At 37.0% G+C, this 18,826-nt stretch overlaps 1 protein-coding gene and 1 non-coding gene across 2 annotated transcripts in view; both read left to right on the forward strand.

Moving 5' to 3' along the window:
- EMCN (endomucin) overlaps positions 1-18,826 on the forward strand; it is a 96,555-nt gene that overhangs the window by 54,938 nt on the left and 22,791 nt on the right. The window contains exon 5 of the mRNA XM_061192595.1: positions 8,310-8,348. Within this exon, the coding sequence (XP_061048578.1) occupies positions 8,310-8,348 (39 nt within the window). The remainder of the gene's footprint in view (positions 1-8,309; positions 8,349-18,826) is intronic.
- Positions 3,370-3,536, forward strand: LOC133092861 (U1 spliceosomal RNA). Its single transcript, XR_009701212.1, has one exon. It is a non-coding gene; the product is annotated as a U1 spliceosomal RNA (small nuclear RNA).

Raw genomic sequence — 18,826 nt, forward strand, 5'->3', positions numbered from 1 at the left:
GCTAAGCATGGACTCCACTTGATATAATGAGTTTGCACACATTTCCATCGGCGCCTGAGGAGACCAGGAGTCTGCCCAGATTCCTGGTTAGCGGGGCAATGCTCCCTTTCCATCTCCACCCCTCACACACACAAACATTCAAAATTAGTGGAGCCAAGACAGAGAAACAGAAGGAGAACAAAACAATCTATAGGCAGGGGAAGGTTGAACACCTCTTAAACATATGGGCAGTGGGTCCTCGGAGAGTGACTATCAGATAAAGGCACTGTGGGTACATTATCTCAAATGCAGGCTTGATTTAGAGTAGAGAAGGGTTATCAGGGTCTGTTGCTTTACTCCCTAGAAAGGTGGAATGTAGATCAAAAAAGCATGTTCTCAGGGCTTCCCTGGTGGCGCAGTGGTTGAGAATCTGCCTGCCAATGCAGGGGACACGGGTTTGAGCCCTGGTCTGGGAAGATCCCACATGCCGCGGAGCAACTGGGCCCGTGAGCCACAATTACTGAGCCTGCGCGTCTGGAGCCTGTGCTCCGCAACAAGAGAGGCCGCGATAGTGAGAGGCCCGCGCACCGCGATGAAGAGTGGCCCCTGCTTGCCGCAACTAGAGAAAGCCCTAGCACAGAAACGAAGACCCAACACAGCCAAAAATAAATAAATTAATAAATTAATTAATAAATTAGTTTTAAAAAAAAAGAGTCTCCCTTGCCCAGTTAGTTTGAGGAAGCTCCCAGAGAAGGCTCTGATTAGGTTGGCAAGAAAAAAAAAAGAAATGTTCTCAAAACATTTCTAATCGTTTCCCATTCTCTTAAAGTTGTGTGTATTTCTCCTCTTTTATTCTTTTATTCTGCCTGTAGAAGACACATTTCTAGAATACTAGGATTTTTAAGATAGAAATCCTCATTAATTCAGTGATCTGACTTTATAAAGAAACGAGAGCCCTTTGGATTAATTAGTAAGTTAATTTATTCACTAAAAATCTTTTGGAGAGCATCGGTGACCTGACATGCCCCCTAGCTTCTGGAAATTGCCAGTAATTCTCTGCATTACTTGGGTTATAGATACATCACTCTAATCTCTGCCTCTGTCCTCACATTGTCTTTTTCCCTGTGTGTCTACATACGGCCTTCCCCTCTGTGTCTCCTCTTCTGTCTGTGTCTTCTTTTTTTATAAAGACACTTTCTGTGTTTCCTCTTCTGTCTGTGTCTTCTTTTTTTATAAAGACACTTTCTTGGGATTTTGGGCCCACCACAATCTGGAATGATTTCATCTCAAGATCCATAATTACACTGGCAAAGATCCTTTTTCTGATAAGGCTGTATTCACCGGTTCTAGGTACACATATCTTTCCAAGGAAGTCAGGGGGAGGGGGATGTCACCATTGAACCCACTCCAGACCGTGTCCTGAATTTACCCTTGTTACGCCTAGATTTCAACATCCATGCATTTGCCATTGTCTGTTGGCAGGGCTACCTCACTGGGCACTGAGGAGTGATTCAAAGAAATGTCAGTCACAGGAGTCCCCATCCTCCAGTATCTAAACTGTGGGAAAACTGGACGTAAAACTCTGTTGTAAAATTACAAATCTTCTCCTCTTCCTGAGTTCCCTGTTTCTGCCAGTGGCTTAAAAACGTGGCATCCTCTCTGACTCTTTTCATTTCCTTTGCATACCTGATGGTTTCTGAAGAGAGAAAAGAAAAGTAAAAGGAAGATGGAAGGGAGAAAGCAAAATAGATGCTTTTCTTGCTGGAAACTTAGTCATTCAGATATCTATAACCAGATTTGAAAGCAGGTATAGTTCACACTGTAAGAGATTGACAGGGAAGGAGAGACCATTGCCCTTTCTCCCTTTGGTGGATTTTGTCTTAGCTGAGGAGAGAATGTGGAATAAGATTATAGGTAGAAGACAAATTGAGATGGGCAAATGCCAGGACATAACTCTACTAAGGCAAGTGTGTGGATAAAAATACTTCTTAGGCTTTTGCCACTTAGAGCTTCTGCTACCACAGCATATACAATATTACAGACTTGAAATCTGAAGGGAAAAATCTGACTTTTGTTAAGTAAAAACGAGTAACATTTATAAGTAATCAGTAGGTTATTTAGTCAGAGTTAATAACATTTATATGTAACAAATAGTTTATCGTATATGTTTCCTTTTTGCATAATTTATCCTAGTTTAGTATGGAGTTTGTTTAACACAAAAATCATATATAATTGTATAGTAATCAAGTAGCCACTTCAGATATACTACTGGTTGAACATGAGAATGGCCTCTGCCCAAGCCTGTGCTTTTCAAGGCACCACACCCTTCCTAAAATAAAAAAAAAGGGCTCTACAATCATGCCAAGAGGAAGTTAGCTTATTGGTTACAAACAATGATTCTGAAATCAGATAGCTTAGGTTCAAATAAGAGCGCAACCATTTATTTGGACTGTGGCCTTTGGTAAGCTCCTTAACTTCTCTGTGCCTCAGTTTCCTCATCTGTAAAGTAGTTGTAATAAGACTACACCCTTACAGGATTCATGTGAAGATTAAAAGAGGTAAAAATATATAAAGCTTAAAACAGTGTCTGGAAAGTAAATAATACATTTTAGCTATTATTTTATTAATGATAATCCTTATAAAAGCCAGGCAAAGTCAGTATTTATGATACCAGTTTCACAAATAAGGAAACAGGTTCAGAAAGACTAAATGACTTGGCCAAGGTTAAATTAAAAGATGAAATTCAAACCCTGTTTTTCTCGCCTCAAATCCCATAAAAGTCACTATACCACACTTGTTCTCATTACAACTGTTTTACATAAGGTATCTAAAGGAATTAGAAAACAACTAGCTTTTAATTGGGTGCATCATATGCTTGACAAGTAGGAGGAGTTCAATCAATATGAGAGATTGACGGACTGATAGGCTGGCTGAATATGAACCTGTGATTCTCACCAGGGTGGTTCTCTCGCTGTTGCCAGATTTATTGCTGACTGTGGTATTTGTTCATCCTGCCCTCCTCATCTTTATGGTCCTTCTTTCATCCCCTTGTCCTTCCTCCAATTGCTTATTCAAATTCTACACAACTATCAAGAGCCTCTGCAAGATACTACCTCAGTATTTCCCACAACTTAATGAATGTTGCCAGATATGCGTACCATCTGCACTATTATTTATTTAGTACTTTCTTTCAACTGATGCACTTTTTATTCTTAAATTTGTTTGAAAAGTAAACCATCATAAATGAAAAACCAGTTTGACTTGGCATAAACAGAAGCTAGAAAGTCACTATGATGTAAGCAAAATAAAACAAAATTCTAGCTAGATTTTGTTGCTTGCCAAAGGCTCTGAGTTTGAGGCTTGCTTGTCCTTATTTAAGAAATAAATCAAATACTTACCTGGAAGGGGAGATACCAGGATCATGAAGGTGGTTTTCCCCCATCGAGGCTTATCCATAGCACTCTGGATGTGCTGTGCTGACCCCTGTGATTTCCCCAAATGTGGAAAACTCCACTGAATAATTTGTGGTTGTCGGGGACTGCATTTGTACTTTCCGCTGTGGGGTGAAAAAAAAATGATAAGCACATGCTACGTATTAATGACATATTTGCATCAAATTGAAATTTTGAAACTTCGTCATTGAAATAAACAAAAAAGCTGAAAAGAAAATAACTTTCTCATTTAGTGTTTCAATCTTATTTAATGCCACTTTCCAGTACTGCCTCATAGAAGCTCTCTTACAATGCTATGCATCTCATGCTTTGGAAAACACTAATTTATCTGATCACCTATCCTCATTAGTTCTCTTGTGAATGTCACCATTTATCTATGACATTTATTTGGGAACTTAATTACAACGTTTCTTACATGATATTTAATTAGTTTGTATCATTTCATGTGGGCCAATAAAGGAGGAATACTCAGGATAACAAGGTCTTAGTCACAAGTCACAGTTTAGCCAAACCAGAACTCATCTCATGTACAGTGAATCAGTCAATGCTTTGTTTGGAAGGGGGGGGGTTGGAAATAAGAAGGAAAATTTGAATTGGTCATAGTAAATTATTTTTAAGCAAATCAGAAAAGAATTATATATGGGAATGGCTGTATATATTTTTTCTCCTGGGCCTGTTAATGATAAATCATGTTCTGTGTGTAATTATATACAGCTATATATAGCTGTAAATATAATGGCCTTCATAAGATAAGAATATTTAGCAAAGTTACTTGTTGTATTATTGCTTATTATTTCTGTTTTTTTTTTAATTTTTAATTTTTAATTTTTTTATTTTTTATTTCTGTTTTAAAAGCTGAGAGTTTAAGGACAGTTTAGCTTTGGATTAAATTGTGGATTAAAGTTTAGCATTTCAAAGTTCATTTGCATTTCATAAGACTTCAGTTTCATATTAGAGACAAACTCAACCAAGAGGTTTTAAGTTGCCAACCACCCTGATTAAGGATTTGGTTTTTACTAAACATCTAAGTTTGAGACTAGGTTACACACTTATTTGCTATTTGACTTCACCTACTTCCTTTTCTTAAAAACACATTTGCATTATGAAATTTATAAATTAAAAAAAAAACAAGAATAATGCTTTAGCCATATTCCATAGCATTCCTCTCTATTAAGATTTTATATCCACAGAAATGAACCCAAATTTGAAAATAGTATGCCATATGAAAACACTTTATTATCTTCAGAATAATACATCCTTGATTTTAGTATAAAAAGGTATATGTATTCCAGTATTGATTAAATATTTAAGATTTACAGAATTTTGTCCTCAGAAGAATAATATATTCATTCATATATAAAAGTCTGGACCTCTTAAGACTCAATAAAAGGATTTTGAATTTTTTTTTAAATAAATTTATTTATTTTATCTTTGGCTGCGTTGGGTCTTTGTTGCTGTGCGCGGGCTCTCTCTAGTTGCAGTGAGCGGGGGCTACTCTTCATTGCGGGGCATGGGCTTCTCATTGCGGAGGCTTCTCTGGTTGCGGAGCACCGGCTCTAGGTGCGCGGGCTTCAGTAGTTGTGGCACACAGGCTCAGTAGTTGTGGCTCGCAGGCTCTAGAGCGCAGGCTCAGTAGTTGTGGTACACCGGCTTAGTTACTCCACAGCACGTGGGATCTTCCTGGACCAGGGCTTGAACCCGTGTCCCCTGCATTGGCAGGCGGATTCTTAACCACTGCGCCACCAGGGAAGCCCAGATTTTGAATTGTTATATGTTATTTTTTTAATATTCAGCTACATCTTTAAGACATAGTTATTTTTCTTTTGTGTAATATGTCCCTCTAAAATCATTATGCATTTTTTAAAACATCTTTATTGGAGTATAATTGCTTTACAATGGTGTGTTAGTTTCTGCTTTATAACAAAGTGAATCAGCTATACATATACATATATCCCCATATCTCCTCCCTCTTGCGTCTCCCTCCCATCCTCCCTATCCCACCCCTCTAGGTGGTCACAAAGCACCGAGCTGATCTCCCTGTGCTACGCGGCTGCTTCCTACTAGCTATCTATTTTACAACTGGTAGTGTATATATGTCCATGCCACTCTCTCACTTGGTCCCAGCTTACCATTCCCCCTCCCTGTGTCCCCAAGTCCATTCTCTCATTATGCATTTTTGAAGGATAAAAAAAATGCAAAAAAGGATAGTCAGAAGGTTTTGTCTGATATGAGTTTAAAATTTTTTCATTCTCTGTAAAGTCTATCAGCAAGAAGGTTATGACCTGATATTAAAAGCAGGAGGAACAAAAGGTTTTGATTTCATTTGTATTCTAATCCTCTGGCAGCTGATAAATATTTTAACTGCAACTTTCAAATACAACATTATGCCATGTTCAAAAGTATTTTAACTAGTTATCAAAAGTAGGAATTAATTTCATAAGCTTTCCACTCAGAACAGTTTAGTGGAAGGAAAAGCTGTCTCTTTGAGTAAAAAAGAATGGACCTTAGAGCCAACAGACCTGAATTATAATCACCGTCCTCCCTTTGAGAAAGCAGTTTCACTGCTTTCAACTAATATTTGCAGATCTGCAACATGGAAATAATAACGTCTTTCTTGTAGACATCAGCAATTAATATATGGAACTGATCATAAGAGTTGCTTGAAAAATAGTAGCTATAATTATCCAAGCAGGAATATTAAGTAAGGCATTAATTTTCTCTTAAAAATTAAATTCAAAGAGGTAGAATTAGTTTTATTATTATTACTTTCTATTGTTATTCATTCATTCCTTATATTTTTACCGGAGACCCGATAGTAGGCTCTGCGATTACGGCTCTGAGTAAAACAAGAAATCTTTGTCCTCCTGGAGTTACATTCTAACTGATAACAAACATATTTTTAAAAAATCAATGTCCCTGGAGTGATAAAAGTAGTGTTGAGCAGATGAGGCAGAGTGGCGGACTAGCGTGGAGGGAAATGAGGTATACAACGTTAGATAAGGTGGTTGGAGAAGACTTCTCTGAGTGGTGAAACCTGAGCAGAGTCGTGAAGGGTGGGAAGTAGCCAATGTAGGCCTGAGAGGGCAACACTGAGGCTAGAGTAGAGCAAGCAGGGACACCTGAGGCACAGGAGCCCTGGCACGTTGATCTACCACAGAGATGCCCAGCAGGGTGAAACAGCTGGAGTGAATTGAGGAGCAAGGCAGGAGCCATGTCCTATGAAGAATTGCCAGCTGTAGTGAGGAGAAGAATAAGGCGCCCTTGGAGCAGCCAAATTCAAATTTCAAAAGATTTTTCTAGGTGGCTCTTGCAGGTACTAAGGGGACAGATATAGGTGCTAGATGAACAGTATTCGATTGAATGGTGAGACATATTTGGAATATATTTTGAAGCTAGAGCTGATGGGGTGAGAAAAAGAAGTGAATAAGAAAGGCCACTAGTTTTTGGCTTGTGCACCTGGGAGACAATTTTACTGTGGTTTGATCTAAGATGGTGAGGGGGGAGGTGGGTTTGAGGATACTAGTCAAGAGTTATGAATGGATAAAGAAGATGTGGTATATAGATACAATGGAATATTACTTAGCCATAAAAAAGAATGAAATAATGCCATTTGCAGCAACATGGATGGACCTAGAGATTATCATGCTAAGTGAAGTAAGTGTGACGGGGAAAGTCTAATATTATACTATTGCTTATATGTGGAATCTAAAACAAAAAGATACAGATGAACTTATTTACAAAACACAAATAGACCCACAGACATAGAGAACAAACTTATGGCTACCAAAGGGGAAGTGAGGGAGATAAATTAGGAGTTTGGGATTAACATATACATATTACTGTATGTAAAATAGACAACCAACAGGGACTTACTATATAGCACAGGGAATTATACTCAATATTTTGTAATAACATATAAGGGGAAAAATCTGAAAAAGAATAAAAAGAATATATATATATATATAAAATATATATATATATATAAACTGAATTACTATCACTGTGCTGTACACCTGATATTAACACAACATTATAAATCAACTATACTTCAATAAAAAAGAGTTCTGTTTCAGGCATGTTAAATTTGAGATGCTGGTGAGACAGTCAAGTGAAAATAAAAAGGAAGCAAGTGAATATTTTTAAACTATCATTATTGGGCTTCTATTTGTTTCCATTTTTTTCTATATTTTTTCATTTGGCAAATCTTGGTTCATGGTGCCAACACTCCAAGTTGTTGAAGTGATCTTTGATTATAATTCTCTCAGGTGATTTTATTTGTAGAAGCTCTTCTGAACTATATTTACTTCAGAGGAATTCCCTAAGTTTCAGAGGAATCTGTGTGAACCATTCTGAATCTTCCTCAGGTCAGGAGATGCACAATATCTTAGTAGGAATATGACACATGGCAGTGCCACTCATGAAGTACCTACCAAAGTTTCTGTAGTTGTCTGGGTTGTCTAGGCGTATTCAAGATGTGGGGTTGTACTCGGTGCTCCAAAAGAGGATTCAGCAAAATACAGTTCACAGGCCAATCCAGACCCACACCTGTTTTTGTAAATAAAGTTTAATGGGAATACAGCCATACATATTCTTTAGGTATTATGTATAGCTGCATTCACACTACAATGGCAAAGTTGAATAGTCACTAGAGACTTATGACCCACAAAGCTTAAAATACTATTTGGCCCTTTAAGAAAAAGTTGGCTGACCCCTGCTCTGAAGTTTCTTCTAATCAGGAAGCCTCTTGATTTTATGATTTGATTAAAGTAAATCAGAAATGAGCTGAGATCTATATCCATTTACCACCTGGAACAATTGTGAGAGTACATTTGATATTCAACATTTAATTTTAGCAATTTTCTTTTCTTTCCTCTAAAGCTGAGATTCAGAGTTCAATCAAAGCCACAGAAACACCAGGTAAGTTAATTTTCTTTCTCTGAAAATATTCCTGGGTAAAATCCCAAGAAAGAGACAAAGTAGATCAATCGGTCTGAGGACAGGGTGAAATAGTACAAAGGAAAACATTACATGACAACTAAAATATTTAGGAAACCTTGTGTTAAAAAAATGCAGTCCCAGAGAATATACAATGATGTGCCTCAGTGCTCTGGGGCTGGGATGAGTGGAACCAGTTCTGGTAAATGCATAAAGCCTGTGGAATTTTCCTCTGCTCAGAACCTACTGTTCCTGGTCTGTTTCTGTGCTCAGCTTGCCCTCTCTCAGAAGTATAGAGTGTGTGTTTGCTGTCTTCTCTACTTTCTAACAAAGCCTGGTCCTGGCATCCGAAGAGATGATGTTATAAACCACAGTTAACAGCCTAAAATGTTATCACTTCAAGAAGTGCTCATGCTTTGCCATCCTTAGTTTTAAACTGAATAAATTCTGGATGATGGAGCAACAGAAATTGAAAAAGATTACTGGGCAGAGGAAAATGATAATGTTGAATCTTCCTATTGTTTTGAAATTATAATTGTTTGGGGGATTTTTATCTTCCTACATCCTACCTGGTACTTATATAAATGACAAATCTCTTAGGTTCTCAATAATAACCACCTTTGGTATATATAAAATGAGAAATACATGAAGTAAACTTGTAAGATCATGTAACTTTTTTAAAAGTTGGAAAAATAAAGCCATGAAAATTATGAGTGACTCTGATAACATTTTCACAGCAAATGTCCTTAATAATCATCATAGTCTACCTTCAAAGAATTAGAAATGGAAATCATTATGCTTTTAACTTTTCATTATTTATCTTCTATATAATACATCAAATGAATAAAGAAGTTATTTTTATATTGTTAACTCTCTCTATTTCACCTTATCGCCATATTTTTTATTCTTATTTCCATCTACATAGTCTAGAAATGCAACAGAAAAATCATTGGGAAAAACAAAGCAAAACAAAGCATAAAAATAGTACATCCAGGCAAAGAGGGTAGCTTTAGGTTGGCTGATGCTTTGCACTGTTCTGGAGAAGTCCTGTCCCCCCGCTTCATGGATTGGTTATCAAGGAGAAGTTACAGATGAAAGACAATTGGGAAGCTGACAAAGTGTCAGCTCGTTTTAAGGGGAGACTGAAGCATCTTTTGTTTTGTTTAAAATAATGGTATTTACACAATGCCAACTTTAACTATAATTGATTTTTAAATGTAATAAAAAGCCCATTTAGACTTTAATTTTGAATTATAGAAACTAATTCTCCTAAAACAAATAATAGACAAACCATTGATTTGAATAGCAGACTAGAAGGAAATGAGGCTGATTCTATCAGCTGTAGAAAAGTCAGTCTCAAACTTCAGATGTATGTTTTGGCTAAAGACTAAATCCAGATACACTCAAAAAAATTCACAAATATTCACCTGTATGATCAAGGAGAGGCATCTTCCTTAAAATAATTAGCATTTCTCTTTTAGGTAAAGTTGAGGTAGACTTCTTGCCCACAGAATTATTAGTACTGCTTCCTTCCATAAATATGAGCTAAATATACATTTAATCTTTGACTAGAACATACTGAGTTCTCATGTTTGATATTTTCTTTCAGATTATGCATCTGACTTTAATTTTCTTGAAAAATTATGTTTTTACCACTCTCTTCAAAAACTATTTTTAAGGATCTAGAAAGTGTTGATTGTTTTATGTAGGATCTTTTATTGGAATTCAGGATAAATAAGGCAACTATATATAAAATGTGAATTATAAGCAATTATACATAGATATGACATTCAATTTTATGTAATAAAGATAAAAGAAAGATAGTCATAGTTAGATGGAAATGATCAATCAAAGTCAGAAGACATGTCCATTCATTCCATTCAACAGAGCAAAGGTAGTATGAATGGACAACTGAGTTTAACAATGCTAAGCATGAGGAATTCATGCCCAATATCTAAAGCATGTGGGAAAGTCAAACTTCCCCTGACCACTGTAACATACCTGGTGAGACTCCAAATTTTGTATAATCCCCTGCCAAATATACAGAATGGTATATTCAACCAATCACCACTAACTGAGCCATTCAATAAATATTTGCTTTGTTCCATCACACATAACACTAGCTAAGAGTTTGAGTGTTACATGGAGCCTGCCATTAAGGGTTACTAAAGACTGGTGAATATTATAAATAACTATAATGACTCCAGCAGTCATGTAGGTATAAAGTGATGTGTCATAGATGAGCCTCAGATAAACTTATGTTAAGATCAGAGGAGGAAGAGATTTTCTTCCCTTTAGCTGTTGTTGTGGTATACATTGGGTGGGAAAAAGCAGTTTAAGAAAGATGAGGAAGGGGTTCATGAAAAAAGCGACCTTCTAGCTGCCAGATTTTTATACCTACTCATTTTTGTAGCTCTGAATTCAGAGCTAATGAGGAGATAGAAAGACCCACTAAAAAGTGATGAAAGACTGTTTATTCCCCAGAGATATATGCAGCCATCATGCAGCCATTACAACAATTTAAAGCAATGATGGAATTCACTTTTCTTTAGCCTTATCATTTTCTCACAGACAGGCAGAGCTAATAACTTGTCCTTGAAAATGAACTTCTTGATTTCTTTGATAAGAGACCTCAGCTCCAGAGAAAAATGGAACAGTATGCCTCAGAGTATTGGGAAAGGAATAAACCATCTGCCCTTAACTTTCTGAAAATACAACTATATTTGTCAGCCTTTTCCAGAGAAACAGAACAAAAAAAAAAATATATATATATATATGTATTTGTATATATGCATGGAAACCTCTAAAGAGTTTGATTATAAAGAATTGGCTCATGCATTACAGAGTCTGAGAAGTCCTAAGATCTCAGTTGGCAAACTGGAGGCCTGGAAAGATAGGTGAATGGATGGTATAGTTCTAGGCTCAGTCCAAAGGGCTGAGGACCAGGAGAGCAAATGGTGTAAGTTCCAGTCTGAAAGCTGGCAAGCTTAAGACCCAAGAAGAGCCAATATCTCAGTTCAAAGGCAAGGAAACACTGATATCCCAGCTCAAGGCAATCCGGCAGAAAGAGTTCTTCTTACTCCAGGGAGCCTTTCTGTTCTATACAGACCTTCAACTGATTGGATAAGAGCCACCCTAATGGAGGGTAATCTATTTCACTCAGTCTACTGATCTGAATGTTAATCTCATCCAAAAAACACATTCACAGGCACACCCAGAATAATGCTTGACCAAATATCTGAGAACCCCGTGGGCAAGTCTAGTTGACACATAAAACTAATCACCACAACAACATTCTCATAGTCACCAGCACAGCTTGTGAAAGCTCTCATTGTACCCATCTTCTTTACTTTCTCAACTGTGTTTCAGGACCTCAGTTGTATTGTAGACATTAATTTTGATGGAAAATCAGAAGCCAGTACAGACAAAAGTCCCATCAAAACTGACTACTGGCCTTTGGAAAGGAGGATGCTCTGTCTTGGTTCATTCATTTTGCTTGACATCTTACGTAATGCCTGGGATTGGTTACTCATCTCTCGGAATTCATATAATGTGAAGCATGAATTATTTTTATACAGAGGATTACTTACCTGAATGTTCGAACTTTGAATGACAGAATCTTTTTTTTTTAATTTTTTTTTATTATTTTTTTTTAATCAGTCATCAATTTGAATGACAGAATCTTGATACTATTGTTCAGGTAGAACGCACTCAAACTATTAATATACCCATAGCGAAGTGATATCCAGAGTTGTTTTTATTAACTTGGAAATTTTATGCTGTTTGAAAATTAGTTGAGAATAAAATAACTCAGTTATGGAATGAAAAATATATCAATATTTATGTGATAGGGTCTGGCATAAACTTCCACTTAGGAAATTGTATGAATCTATAAATCTAGGTATGGCTATGTGGGTTCTCCTCTAGTTCAGGGATCTGATAACTCTCTGAGAAGTGCTCGACCCTGTTCTTGTGGCTCTCTAGTCTACACTGAAAGGTCATAAAAACTCACAGTCTCAACTGATTAGCTAGCCAACCCTCACTTTAAGAACCAACACATTTCAATGATATTGCTAAGGGTGTGAGCTCTTCCAATGAGCTCTACAATGTGCTTTATTTAATATACTAGGAATAATTCTGTCTGCTTGTATGTATATGCAGAGTCTGGTTTGGCCTATTGGAGGAAGGAGGTGTTTAGTTTGCCTTGGTAGGAAGAATACCTTCTCGATTGGAGCCGAAATTGAAATAGATAATATTTCATGTAACAAAAATAAGAGGCATGCACTTATAACTCATTCCGACTGAGGAGCAGCTTAGGTAGCACAGAACTGTAGTTGACAGAACAGAGTCTAGAGTTTGCATTCAAATCCCAGCTCTGTGTGACTTTGGGCAAATTACTTAAACTCTCTGGGCTTCAGTTTCCACTTTATGAAATGAAAATATTATTAATACAATAGTGAGTGTAAAACACTTAGAACAATGCCTGGCACATAGTGTCCCATAACTTGAAAATAAAGTCCTTTTTAATATTTTCATGTCCATGTTTTGGATTGCTTACGCTCACATTCTCAGAAAGCATATGGCACAGGAAGAGTTACATATTGAAAAGCTTCTCAGTGTTTTCAGGTCGTACTATCCAAATTGTGAATTTAAGGTAAGATGATGTATATATTTTGGGAGAGAGATGAGAACATTCTAAAACTTTCAGAATGCTGAGAAAAAAATTTCACTGGTCTCATTGATAATGATGCCATTAACAAGTAAGATGAACTCAACTCACTTGAAATCTGTTGTTTGCATGGCATAATGGAAAGGAAACCGATAGGGTTTTGAGTCATACTTGGCTTATGTCTTAGCCCTTCTACTTATTGTCAGACATGTTACCTTATCTCTCTGAGCCACAGTATCTCTCATCTTTAAAGCACATAATAAAAATGTTTAAGAATAAGGTGAGTTAGCACATATGGAAGTAATTAGCACAGTGCCCCATTCATTCTTTGTGCACTGTATATAATTTTCTGGAAGTTAATAACTATTTATATTAAATCACAAAAGAAAAATATGCCCTCCTTCTTCAACATATATTTCTACAAAGTTACCTAAAGTAAACAAATCTCTAGTCACGGTTATTACTGGGTTAGAGGATGCTATTACTTCTGGTTAGGTATGCTGATGGCCCAAAGCAAAGTGAAAGAACTTTGAGATGAAAATTGTTTTTGCATAGCTTGCAGTGTACAACTAGGTCAGAAAGGTCAGGTCTGATGAAAGCAGAAATTAATTTTTATCATGTGAAGGCAGAAAAGTTTCCTTTTGTCATTTTGCCCATTAAGTAGATGGGGGGATCCCGTTAAAAGTGAAAATGCAGACTAGCTATAACAAAATCTGAATCGAAAGGAACCCTGACAAGAATCTAAATCTTAAAGCTAGAAGAGACCTCAGGGATCATACCAGCATATTCCCCTCCCAAAACAGAGAATGGGACCAACCATACTCATAACATTTATTGACTGGACCGCTGATGTGCCACTTACTTATATAATAGATCATTTTCCACTCTGATAATGAAAGCCTAGAGTAAACCATGCTCCCTTTCCCTGAGTGTCAGGATGCTCAGAATCAATTCTTATGGCCAACACCAGCAACTGTATTGATGCTTGGTATTAACTCTTAGAAGGAACTTATTTGTTTCTTCCATTTTCCTTTGTTCTGATTTCTCATTTTTATTTTATTCATCTTATGGCCTGTATCATTGCTTAAGCACCTCTAATTCTTTCTGTTAAGAATTAATTTATAAGTAAAATTCCATTAACAATAACATGGTATCTCTTATTTTAATCCCTGACATACTGTTTTGTTTTTCTTCACATCTATCAACTTTGTGCTGTTCACCTTCCCTGTGAGAGCTCCTTAAATGAAATAACTATCTCATGTACTCTGTTGTATTTCCTTCAGCATCTACTGTTGGACCCAGAGTAGGTGTCTCTTTTTTTCTATTACTTCAGAATGAATGAAAAAAATTAATGAGAATGATTTTAAATAAGTACCCATCCTAACATTAAGGCAAAAAAAGGAAAACACATGAATTCACTTCCTCCTCAACAGTAGTCACGTCTGCTGCCAAAAAATTTGTTTGTCCATTCAGCAAAATTTACGGTCGCTGCTTGTACACACTGCTCTAGCGTTTGGGAAATATCAGTGAGCAAAATAAAGATTCTTGCCCTCGAGGATCTTATATTCTAGTATAAGTATAGACAAACTATAATCAATACACGTATTAATTAACCAAATTGTAAAGCAAGGTGGGAGGTGATAAGTACTATGAGAAAGCGAAGATGTAGAACAGTGTAGAAGGGAGGGATTACGAGTGCCGGAGAGGTGGGGACCATTTTCAGTATTGAAAAAGTGGTCAAGATAAGTCATAAAAAAGGTTTGAGAAAATACAAGAAGGAAGTGAGCCACCTAATACATGGGGGAAGAGCATCTAAACAGAGCTACAACTTGAGGAGAGGACGGGTGTGTTAAAGAAACAGGGCAGGGAGAACGGCAGGGGATATACCAGGCAGATTACCTAAGATTTGGTGGGCTATTTCAAGGACTCTGACTTTTTCTGTAAGTGGAATGGAAAAACACTCGGGATTTTGAACAGAGGGGTGACATGATCTGACTCATGTTTTATAAGTATAACTCTGATTGCTGAGGAGAGACTGTCAAATGAAGCAAGATTATCTTTTGCAAATTTTCGAGGAGAGAAATGATGGTAGCTTAGACCAGGGTGGTCATAGGGTCATAGGGTGGCATGCAATCTCCAAATTCCAAATATATTTTGGAGGTGGAGCCTATAGATATTCTTGATGATTGCCTTTGGAATAGTATAGAAAGAGATGAATCAAAAATAACTCTGAGGCTTTTGGCCTGAGCAATTGGAAGGAATATCTGCCATCAGCTAAGATAGAAAAGCTGCAGATAGAGCAGAAATTCAAGTTCGGACATGTTGAGTTTCAGATTTTTATTATTTGTCATTATTATGAATCTGAAATTTAGGAAAGAGGTCTAGGCTGGAAGTATAAATTAGGAGATCCTTTGCACTGATATTCTATTTAAACCTTGAAATTGACTGAAATCACCAACGAAATTAGTGTAGTTAGAGGTGAGGACAAAGGACTACATTCTGGGGCCCTCCAAGACTGAGTCAGAAAGAAGAGACAAAACCAGCCAAGGAGACTGAGAAGAATAAGACTTAAGGTAGGAGAAAAACCAGCAGTGTGTGCTCTACTGGAGCCACATGAAGAAAATGTGTTAAGGAGGAGTGAATGAGTTATTGTGACAAATGCTGGCAAGTTCTTTTTAAAAGTGAGACATGAATCCATCAATTTGCAGTTAGAGACCAGTTCCAATTATTTATAAATAATGAAACAAATGAATAAGCATTCCGTTCAATTGAATTTAGCCCCTCAGACACATATCAAATGCACACATATCAAAAAGAAGTATAGGAAACATGGTGAAATGAAAATAGAACACACAGTTTTATTTTCTTTCTCACACTAGAATATTGTATCCTCTACTGCCTCTCACACTTTTTCTCCTGTTAATATCTGTGTATGATATGCCTTCCTTTAAGGAAGGTTTGAGAAGGCCATCAGGGACTCCTCCAGCTCAAGTCCCTCCTCAGAGAAACCCATGGTTCCCAGGAGCAGACCTGCTTTCATATCCTTGCCAGGCTCAATCACTGGCTGGGAGCAGCCCGCAGGAGGTATGGCATCAGCACAAAGAGCAGGTGGGGAACCTCGGTCAATTACATTGTAGTTCGCCTTCCATGAGGTGCATTCTCATAACCACCAGAGGTACCCTGGGACATCAATAAGGTCTTCTGTCTTTAAAACTTCCAATGATTTATCTAGTAGTTGGTTTACAGCAAGAACCAAATGTGTTCCACTGTCAGATGGCAATAGGGTAAATTTGTTTTTGTTTTTTTTTTTAACTTTTTACTTTATATTGGAGTATAGCCAATTAACAATGTTGTGATAGTTTCAGGTGCACAGCAAAGGGACTCAGCCATACACATACATGTATCCATTCTCTCCCAAACTCCCCTCCCATCCAGGCTGCCACATCACATTGAGCAGAGTTCCCTGTGCCATAGAGTAGGCCCTTGTTGGTTGTCCATTTTAAATATAGCAGTGTGTACATGTCGATCCCAGACTCCCTGACTATCCCTTCCCCCCATTTCCCCCCCGGTAACCATAAGTTCATTCTCTAAGTCTGTGAGTCTGTTTCTGTTTTGTAAATAAGTTCATTTGTATCATTTCTTTTTAGATTCCACATATAAGGGATATCATACGATATTTCTCTTTCTCTGTCTGACTTACTTCACTCAGTATGAGAATCTCTAGGTCCATCCATGTTGCTGTGAATGGCATTTTTCCATTCTTTTTAATGGCTGAGTAATATTCCATTGTGTGTGTGTGTGTGTGTGTGTGTGTGTGTGTGTGTGTATATATATGTATATATATATATATATATATATATATATATATATACCACATCTTCTTTATGCATTCCTCTATCGAGGGGCATTTAGGTTGCTTCCATGTCTTGGCTATTGTAAATAGTGCTGCAATGAACATTGGGGTGCCTGTATCCTTTTGGACTATGTTTTTCTCCAGATATATGCCCAAGAGTGGGATTGCATGGTCATATCATAGCTCTATTTTTAGTTTTTTTGAAGAACCTCCATACTGTTCTCCATAGTGGCTGCACCAATTTACATTCCCACCAACAGTGTAAGAGGATTCCCTTCTCTCCACACCCTCTCCAGTATTTATTGTTTGTGGATTTTTTGATGATAGTCATTCTGACTGGTGTGAGGTGATATCTCATTGTAGTTTTGATTTGCATTCCTCTAATAATTAGTGATGTTGACCATCTTTTCATGTGCTTCTTGGCCATCTGTATGTATTCTTTGGAGAATTGTCTGTTTAGGTCTTCTGCCCATTTTTTGATTGGGTTGTTTGTTTTGAGGATATTAAGCCTCATGAGCTGTTTGTAAATTTTGGAAACTAATCCATAGGGTAAATTTGGGTACACATTATTACAATAGACTTGGTTCCGCAAGTCTCTTTATTACAACAGAGTTTGTTCTGAGGTCTCTGCCTCAAACAGCCTGCTCCAATTTCTGGCCTGAAGTTTGCAAACTAAATTTAAGTCATAACATACCATATCTGCAATTCAATAATCATTACAGTCACCAAAAGTCAAGGTCTAAGAGCAAACTGATGTCATCTAAGAACACCATATACTCCAGTTTCTCCAGTTCCTGACCAGAGCAAAGAAGCTTCTGAAACCATGTAAGTGTCTGAAGAGTCATATAGCTTTACACTTAGAATATCTGAGAAAATTAGATAAATTGACTTCGGTTGAAAGACACAACTCTGTAGGTGCCTAATCACAATATAACAATAGGATATTATTATAAGGTAAAATATTAATATAATATAAATTAACATAATTTTATAGTAATTATATATGTTATAAACATATCAGTATCAACACTTCTAAGCAATTTAAATTTATTTTTACTCATTTAATTTTCACAACACTATGATGTAGAAAAATTATAATCACCATTTGTAGATGTGGAAACTCAGACACAAAGAGTTTAAGTGCCTTGCCTAAGATTCCACAGCAAATAAGTGCTAGAGTCAGATTTAAGCCCGCGTACTCAGTCTTCAGAATCATGCTCTCAACCATCCACTGTACCTCTCCTGTACCTCCTCTGCCGATGCCGCTTTAGTAGTAACGTGGCATAATAGAGTCTCAATGAAATCCACAGAAATCATAAGCTCTGAACATACCATGGCTCCATCTTAATTGCAGGCAGAATTACATTAAACTCACAATTTATGAATTCAGGCAAGACCTGTAATTTCATCAATATGATCACGCTAATGGACAGGGTTTCTCAAACTGTCAGTTAATTCCCATTAGTGGGTCATGACTAGTATTTTTTAAAATGAAGTAAAAGAGACTAGAAAACACCAGAAATCATTCAATGTAATAGAGGTGAAGTGTGTGTATGTGTGTATGTGTGTGCGTGTGTGCTGGTTTCAGAAAAGATTTATTAACTAAAGTTTGCGGTTAAAAGAAAAAAAAATAGGTCTTTGTTCAAGGAGCCAACAAATCCTCTTTTAAGAAGGGTTAATTCTATTGCTTCCCTGTGGGTCGTTAGCAATAATGGCACTGGACAGTCAACACGTTTTAACCTTTTAAGGAGGAAAGCTTGGAGTTTCATCTGAACCAGATAGATTATACTCAGAACTGTAGCTGCCGCTTAGCCTGTCTATGAGAAGGTAATAAGGTAGAATGTGGAGTCTTGAAAATTAACCCTTGGGAAATCCCAGGGGAATTAATGCCATTGGTTATTTAATCAGCCATCTCATTCTCTACCAACACAACCAAAA

Source organism: Eubalaena glacialis, chromosome 5 (genome assembly GCF_028564815.1).
Source record: "Eubalaena glacialis isolate mEubGla1 chromosome 5, mEubGla1.1.hap2.+ XY, whole genome shotgun sequence".
Lineage (NCBI taxonomy): Eukaryota > Metazoa > Chordata > Mammalia > Artiodactyla > Balaenidae > Eubalaena > Eubalaena glacialis.